The 8680-nt window shown below is 43.2% G+C and overlaps 1 protein-coding gene across 1 annotated transcript; it reads right to left on the reverse strand.

Moving 5' to 3' along the window:
• Nucleotides 1-2095: 2095 nt before the first annotated feature.
• LOC134910869 (olfactory receptor 10R2) lies at nucleotides 2096-6380 on the reverse strand. The gene is made up of 3 exons (XM_063919254.1): nucleotides 5850-6380; nucleotides 2258-2488; nucleotides 2096-2176 (listed from the first exon to the last, which is right to left on the reverse strand). The coding sequence occupies exons 1-3, from the start codon at nucleotides 6378-6380 to the stop codon at nucleotides 2096-2098; spliced, it is 843 nt and encodes a 280-aa protein (XP_063775324.1).
• Nucleotides 6381-8680: the final 2300 nt, after the last annotated feature.

The raw sequence follows: 8680 nt of genomic DNA on the forward strand, positions 1-8680 counted from the left end.
CCATATCTTTTCCAATCCACTAGGAATTGAACTGTGCCTTGAGATACTCTGAAATCCAGGAATTGTTTTGCCTTGTACACCTCTTGGTGATCCACTGGGATAGTTGAAGGATGACTGCAGGGTGTCATGAACTGATTGAGAACCAGAGGGATATGTGGAACACCCTAGGTATCCTGAGTATGCCAGGAAGCTTTAGACAGTATGTCCCTGGATTGGTCACTTGGAGAATCTTGAAGGGGCTAATAAATCTGGGAGCGAAGTTCATGGAGGGCACCTTCAATCGCAAGTGTTTAGCTGATAACCAAACTTTATAAACTTTATAACCAGGTTTCAGCAGAGGAACCTTCCTCCTCATCCTGTTGGCAAAATGTTTGTACAATGAAGAAGCTTTACACATGTTCCTCTTCACCTGTCTCCAAATGTTGAAGAAATGATTCACGGTACCATGGACTGCTGGGAGTGATACCTACTGATAGGCTGACAACTCTGATAACACAGGGTGCAAACTATACTGAATGAAGAATGGAGAGTAACCAGATGTCTTATGATTATTGTGAGTGTTTTTAGCCCATGGTAACAGGGAGTACCAGTCGTCTTGTTTGGCAGAAATGTAAATCAGAATAAATGTCTCCAGATCTTAATTCACTTGCTCCATTTGTCCATTACTATGAGGATGGTAGGCTGAATGTAAGCTCAGGTTGACACCCTATGCACTTACTACATAGTGCTCTCCAGAAATTAGAGGTAAATTGTACCCCTCAGTCAGAGACAATGGGGTCTATTTACTAAGCTGTGGATGGAGGTAAAGTACCAGCTAATCAGCTCCTAACTGCCATGTCACAGGCTGGGTTTGAAATATGACAGTTTGGAGCCGATTGCCTGGTACTGTATCTCCATCCACTTTATCTCCATCCAAGGCTAAGTAAATAGACCCCCAATGTCCTTGGGAAACCTGTGCAACCTGAAGATTTTCCTTATTGATGCTCTGCCAGTCTTGGGGCTGAGGGTAGACCCTTTAATGGAACAAAGTGAATGGCCTTGGAGAATCTGGTCACCACTAACTAGATGGTATTGAAACCTTGGCAGGAATGCAGATCTGTAACAAAGTCCATTGAGATGTGGGTCCAAGGATGATTACACACTGGTAGTGGATGCAAGGATCCCAAGGGAGAGTGCAGTGGAACCTTGAGTTGAGCGCAGGTAGGACAAGCTGCCACAAAGTCCCTAACAACACAACAAACAGTCAGCCACCAATAATCCCTAAAGAATAGCTGCAGAGTTCACTTCACACCTGCATAACTGGTGAATGTGCTGAATGTGCCGACTGGAGTAGCTTTGCACGGATTTATGATGCTACAAATGTTTTCCCCGGTGGAATCTTGACCTTGCTGGTTACTGCTACAACACAAGCAGGATTCGGAATGGGCATATCCTCCCAAACATTATCCTCCTTGATGGAACTGAATGCCCTTGACAAGACATCAGCTTTAATGTTTTTGCTGCATGGGTGGTAGGTGATAACCAGGTTAAAGCAATAGAACAATAACGATCATCTGGACTGACGGTAATTCAGGCAGTGAACTGTTTGATGTTAGGTTCTTGTGGTCAATGTAAACTGTCACCAGAAATGTTGTCCCCTCTAACAGATATTGCCATTCATGCAGGGCCAGCTTGATGGCTAATAAGTCTTTATCCACAATGGCATAATTATTTTCAGTAACCAAAAACTTATAGGAAAAGTAGCCACAAGAGTACCACTTTCACTTTTCATTTATTTGTGATAGCACAGCACCAGCCCAAATGGTAGAGGTATCCACCTCCAAGAAGGGCTGATCACAGTTGGACTGTCTTAAAATACAGATTTTACAGGGCTCATTTTACAGGCTAATCACAGCAAATGTGGGTTGTTTGCCATGATTAGTGTGCCTGCAGATGTGCACGTGCGTTATGCATACACTCGCCATCAATAGGATCCAATGGATGCGGGCACTCCCATAAACAGAATAGTCATAATCACAGCACATTTGCAGCCACAACCTGTTTGCGAGTAAGATGAGCCCTGTCACATCTACAGGTGTCGAGATAAAACACTGCTCTAGTTTAGAGAATGCTTCTTCCGCTTCAGGAGGCCATATTCTGATATCTTGGCCTTTATTGGTGAATGTGGTAATGGGAGCTGCAACAGATGAATAGTTCGTGATGAACTGTCAGTAGAAGTTGCAGAACCCCTGGAAGCATTGCATCACCTTTAACCTACTGTAGTTGGATGAAACCAAATGATAATGGCGAAGAGTTTCTTTGGGTCCATCAGGTGACTAGAGCCCGAAATGATGTAACCTAGAAATGCCAGTTCTTTTTGCTTAAAGGAGCATTTCTCTAATTTGCAGAAGAACTGGATAGCATTGAGTCGAGAAAGCACTTCACATAGATGCTCGCGGAGATTTGCTATATCCTCAGAGAATATCACGATTTCATCCAAATACTTCTTCTCGAACAAAAGGTTTCAGAAGATGTTATTCATGTACTTTTGGAAAACAGCTAATGCATTGCATAATCCAAAAAGAATGATCAAGTACTTGTAGTGGGGTGTACTACGTTATGCCGGTGCTTGGTATCCCGGCGCCCAGCATACTGGCGCCAGCATCCTGACCGCCGGCATGCAGGCAGCAGGGTGAGCGCAAAAGTGTCCCTTGCGTGCTCGCTGTGCTCGCCACACTGAGGGCAGTTTGGTGCGCTACGCGCCATGCTATTTATTCTCTCTCCAGGGGTGTCGTGAACACCCCAAGAGGGAGAATAGTTGTTGGTATGCCGGCTGTCGATATGCCGACTGTCAGGATTCTGGCGCCGGGATCCCATCAGCCAGCATATCAAATGCCTCCCCTTGTAGTGACATTCACAGTGTTGAAGGCCATCTTCCAGTAATCCCCAGACCAGATTCTAATTAAGTTAAAGGTCCCGAGAAGATCTAGGGTAAGGGGTATCAGGATAAGGAGTACTTGGGTCTGAACAACATCACCATCAAGGACTGGTACCCCTGTACCAGTCCTTGATAGTGATGGCATTCAGACCTCGGTAATAAATACACAGTCTCAGAACTCCATCCTTATTTTTAATGAAGAAGAGAATAGTTGCTCTGGGTTACTTGAACTCTCTAATGAACCCACGTCCAAGGTTCTCCTTGATGTATTTCTACACAGCCTGGGTTTCTAGAAGCGAGAAAGAAAATACTCCACGAGAAGGCATTTTCCCATGTAACAGATTAATAGAGCAGTCCCATTCCTGATGAGCGGGCAATGTTTCAGCGGCTTTTTTGCTGAACATATATTTGAAGGCTGGCAGAGGATCACCTGTGGATATGGTTGAATTCTGAATGACATAATGTGGAGATCTAATCGTCGGCAAGTATCTCTGATGGCACTGAGATCGACATGGCAAGATTTGGGGTTCACTCCGGTCTAATGTGTGAGCATGCTTGCATAGCCACGGAAGACCCAGATTAATAGGACTCTCGACTGATGGGAGTATACACGCCTCCAGACTCCTGTGAAAGTATCCAATGAGAGTCTGGGGGCAAGTTTAGGAGAGTGAAGCCAATGCCATGTCCCAGGTTCACCACGACAGTTATGGTACACAGCTCCACTGCCGATCCAGATACACTTCCAGCAGATATATTACATACATCTACACATGTTAACCGCTGGTAACTTCTGAAGTCCGGGAGCAGATGGTAGCAGTAGATAGAGATTAAACGTTTCAAAGTTTATTCCTTCATCAGAGTACTCTGATGAAGGGTTAAACTCTGAAACGTTAGTACTGTGCTGGAGGTAGTACAGTGTCTTTATTTGTATGTATAAGTCCGGTGAGTGCCGCCTCTAACAAATTGCCTGTCTAACTTCTTTAGGATGGCACTGGGGCCATTGTAACATCTATCAGGAGTGACAGGCTCTGCTGCAGTTATGTATAAGTGTATAACGTGCTCTACCTGGTGCAATGTGTATAATGTGCTCTACTTGGCGCATAGTGTATAACGTGCTCTACCTGGTGCAATGTGTATAACGTGCTCTGCCTGGTGCTATATGCATAATGTGCTTTACCTGGTGCAATGTGTATAATGTGCTTTACCTAGTGCAATATGTATAAGGTGCTCTACCTTGTGCAATGTGTGTAACGTGCTCTACCTGGTGCAATGTGTATAATGTGCTCTGCCTGGTGCAATATCTATAATGTGCTTTACCTGGTACAATGTGTATAATGTGCTTTACCTGGTGCAATGTGTATAATGTGCTTTACCTGGTCCAATGTGTGTAATGTGCTCTGCCTGGCGCAAAGTGTATAGCGTACTCTACCTGGTGCAATGTGTATAATGTGCTCTGCCTGGTGCAATGTGTATAATGTGCTCTGCCTGGTGCAATATCTATAATGTGCTTTACCTGGTACAATGTGTATAATGTGCTTTACCTGGTGCAATGTGTATAATGTGCATTACCTGGTGCAATGTGTGTAATGCGCTCTGCCTGGTGCAAAGTGTATACCGTGCTCTACCTGACACAAAGTGTAGAATGTGCTCTATCTGGTGCAATATGTATTACATGCTCTACCTGGCACAGTATGTATACTAAAATTTTGCATCTGAAGCGCGTACTTTCAATAACTGCATATAATCAGGCCTTCTGAGCAGTATTCCTGCCCACTTGACAGACTTCACCCCCTCAACAGACCCCACCCCTGTGAGGGCTGCTTCCATAAATTTTCCGGGCTGATTTTTGATCCCAATCCGGCCATGGAATAGGACTGAGATGGGGTCCCGTGAAGTTGAGCTGCAAGCTAAAATGCATTGTACAATCCATGAAGTACAACCCCATTATTTATTTATGTTCAGATGTATAGAGGTGAATGAACTTACTAAGGTGAGTGCTGGGCTCTCTGTGTAATATTATTTAAGAAATGTGATCACAGGACATTGCACCCCGGCCTGTGGGTGGTGAGTGCAGGTGTGCACCCCATTTCTGGGTATGGCAAGTGCTGTGATTCCCTGTATATGTATATATGTGGTTAATTTTTAATGAACCTTTTCTGTGATCATATCTTTCTCATGCACCCCTTCTAAGCTCATTTACTCTTAACCTGCATCAGCTGCTTCCCTAGTGGTCATTACTAAGCTGTGTGAGTGACTGACTCACTTTTAAAAGCCATAAGTTAGTTGGCAGGTGAGCTTTAAACCTGGAAGCACAATTTTAATTTGTCTCTGATGTGATAGCAATGGCTAGGTTTTAAAAGTCAAGGTGATAGAGTAGGACTTGCAGTGAAATGGTGTCCCGTGAACTTGGGCTGCAAGCTTAAATGCATTGTACAATCCACAAACTAAAACCCCATTATTTATTTCTGTTCTGATGTATAGAGGTGAATGAATAGAGGTGAATGTATAGAGGTGAATGAACTTAAGGTGAGTGCTGGGCTCTCGGTGTAAAACATATATATATATATATATATATATATATATATATATATATATATATATATATAAAATTGCATTTTAAACATGGATAGTAAGTATATAATACTTATATCCCAATTCTGAACACAGTTTTATATATGTGCATATATATATATATAGTAGTTATAAGATATATTACAGTCAGATCATCATCTATTTGCTGGACTAACCCAAAATAAGGGTTACACTAGAGATCAAAACTGATCTGGTCATTGAAGAGATTGCCAGGAACCTTTAGGCCAAGAGGTCTTCTATCTGCAGGAGAATGGGTATACCAGTTTTTGCTGTGACGTTCTCAAAATATCTTTGTGGAAGTTAATTTCATGAATCCTTTTTTAATTGCTTTGTTTCTAACAGTGTAGACAACAGGGTTTATTATAGGAGTGACAAATGTAAAGGTAATTACAAATACCTTGTCCTTATCCAATGAATAAGCTTCACTCGGTCGGAAATAAATAAATCCAAGACAAGCATATTCAGCTACAACCACAGTGAGATGTGATGAGCAGGTGGAGAAGGCCTTCCGTCGGCCCTCATTAGTGCGGATTTTCAGAATAGCAGAAATAATATACACATAGGATGTAACCAGGAGAAGAAATGGGATCGTAAACAAGCCAAACCCAGTAAAGAAGGTTATCAACTCACTTAGCCTGTGGCTTGTTGTATTAGAACAGGTCAAGAGCAAAACCTGTCCTACATCACAATAGAAATGGTCAATCTTATGTCTGCCACAAAATGGGAGCCTGAAAACAGAATAAACTGCTATAAAGCCTATTATAAAGCTAGTTATCCATGTTATGCCTAAAAGCATTGTACATGTGTTCCATCTCATTATAATTTTATAACGCAGAGGATTAGCTATAGCAACATAGCGATCATATGCCATTACTGTTATAATTAGGATTTGTAGTGCACCAAAAATAATCATACAAAACATTTGGATGACGCAATTGGGAAACAAGATACTATGTCTGCTGTTCAACAAGTTGCTCAGAGTCTGGGGGACTATGGTCGTAGTATAACAAATGTCTAAACAAGACAAATTGAAAACAAAAAAGTACATTGGTGTGTGGAGCTTAGCGTCAACTTTTATCACCAAAATCATTAATATATTCCCAGAAATAATGAATAAATACAATAACAGGAAAATGGAAGAGAGTAGAGCCGGGTATCTGGTAGATTTTGCCAATGCCAGAAAGATGAATTCTGTCACTGATGATTGGTTAGGACTTTCCATATTGCTCCAAAAAAATCAATAATAATGTAGATGTGAAGTCTGCAGGATGCAAACAGACAACAAATCATGTTTAACATAAACGGGAGAGTGTAGCTGTATACAGTTTCATTGCATTAGATTTATTACTCTAGAAAATATAATGTAACTCTTTTTGTCTTTTGATCTAAAGTATATTTTGCTCTCGTCATACTGAACTACTGTATGTACTGTGGCATCTGTGTGGCACCCGAAAGTGGTGTGTGTGCCCCATTAAAAATAAACTTACAGTGCAGCATAGAAGGTGAAGTGCTGATACAGCAGGGGTTAAGGAAGGACCCTGGTCCTATCACATGTTCCACATGGCGAGTGTGGATTGGACAAGGCAGTCTGGGAGCAGAGGAGCCTTGTGGAAAGAAGAAGGAGGAGATGCTTGGAAGTGGTTGGAGGTGCTAGACATGATGAGCGGGGCGATACATATAGATATATATGTATCTATGGATAAAAGTAGCACTTGGGGTTTAGGGACAAATATAAACACTATAAACTGTGATCAGTTGAAATTCAAAATATTTAATATAAAACCACAATAGAAAAATTTATATAAAAGGACACAAGTAAATATTGGCTGCCAAGCTCCAGTGAATAATATGACTGATCTCAGTATATGTATATTCTTTAATCAGTCTCAGTTCCTCATTTGTTGTAGAGATTAGTAGGGATATATATTGATTCCAAATATAATCAATGCAAATAACTAGATCTGGTATAATACCAAGCAGAGATAAGTTGTTACCCCAACACATATGTGCAGTCCATGTATTCCTGCTTGTTGAGTATTCTTATTAGTAACAGATGAAGCGATGTGTGATTGCACTGGTCCTCTCAGTATTGGAAGCTGGTCCAGATATGGAGTGTCCAACCAAACAGAATCCAGTAGGAGTTTAGGGTCCTTAAAATCAGCTCAAAGTGTTTCCATGTGGAATAACCCATACCTTCATCAGGAACATATGCTCACACTGAGTGAGGAGTGGAGTGGGAGCTGAGTAACAGATGCAAACTGCATGGTCACACTGGCTTGTGAGAGCAGAGCTGCAGAGCAGAAGCAGCAGGGTGCTACTGGGAAGCAAAGAGCTGGGTGAGCGAGTGTGAGTCGTCGCGGGTAGAGACTGGACACTGCCAGGCCTACTGAAAGGTGTGGATGCCACAGCCAACTTGTGCAATAAGGAACTGCTGAGACAGGTCCAGATAGTGAGTACCTTTATCACAGAAGTTTTGAGTGAGTACACAGTGACTGATATTGTCACAAACAACAGGCAAACCAAGTGCCAAGCCCAGGTATTCATTTGCCACATGCTGTTAGGCGCCGGGGTCCGCTCGTCGGTGCGGCCTGGCGCCTAGCAACCAGGGACGCCGTACGCGTACAGCCGCCGGCTCCCTGGCAACGCTAGACGCCGGGCGCACTGAGCCGCACGGACCCTAGCAACGGGGACGCCACTGGCGGACCGCGTTCCCCGTTGCTGGGTCCAGTTTAAATGATTGTGCACCTGTTTCCTGGCCATGCAGCAAGGCAGCTGCACGGCATTTATGTAATCAGCCCTGTCAGCAGCTGATTGGAGGACTCCTGTTTATATGCACTCCCAGGGCTTCTCACAGACGCCGGTAATAGCTTCCTGCATGCTGTCCTTGTTTGCTGAGAGTCTGTTTCCAGTCTTGCTGTATCCGGTCGTTCCTGTCTTCAGTAATCCTGTACTCGGAAGTTGTCATCTTGTTCCTGGAGACCTGACTGATCACCGTTTAACATCCAGTGGTGTTCGTGAGTCGCGGCGTTGCCGTGTGTTGCGGCTTGGCCGCTTACCATTTATTATTTGTGTTTTGGAGCATTTTGCGGAGGGTTCCGCTTCCACAGGTCCACTCTGGTATCCGGCGGTGCTGGGTAGGAGTATTGGACAAGTGGATTTTTGGTTGTCCTT

This window comes from Pseudophryne corroboree, chromosome 4, assembly GCF_028390025.1.
Source record: "Pseudophryne corroboree isolate aPseCor3 chromosome 4, aPseCor3.hap2, whole genome shotgun sequence".
Lineage (NCBI taxonomy): Eukaryota > Metazoa > Chordata > Amphibia > Anura > Myobatrachidae > Pseudophryne > Pseudophryne corroboree.

Bases quoted from the DNA above. Each gene is read 5' to 3' on its own strand.
- LOC134910869 (XM_063919254.1), bottom strand. From the start codon at position 6,380: ATGGCATATGATCGCTATGTTGCTATAGCTAATCCTCTGCGTTATAAA. The intron at 2,489-5,849 runs GTTAGAAACAAA...CTTTTGTTCGAG, and splicing joins TAAACCCTGTTGTCTACACT to AAGAAGTATTTGGATGAAAT. The intron at 2,177-2,257 runs GTAGGTTAAAGG...CATCTGTTGCAG, and splicing joins TTTGGTTTCATCCAACTACA to CTCCCATTACCACATTCACC.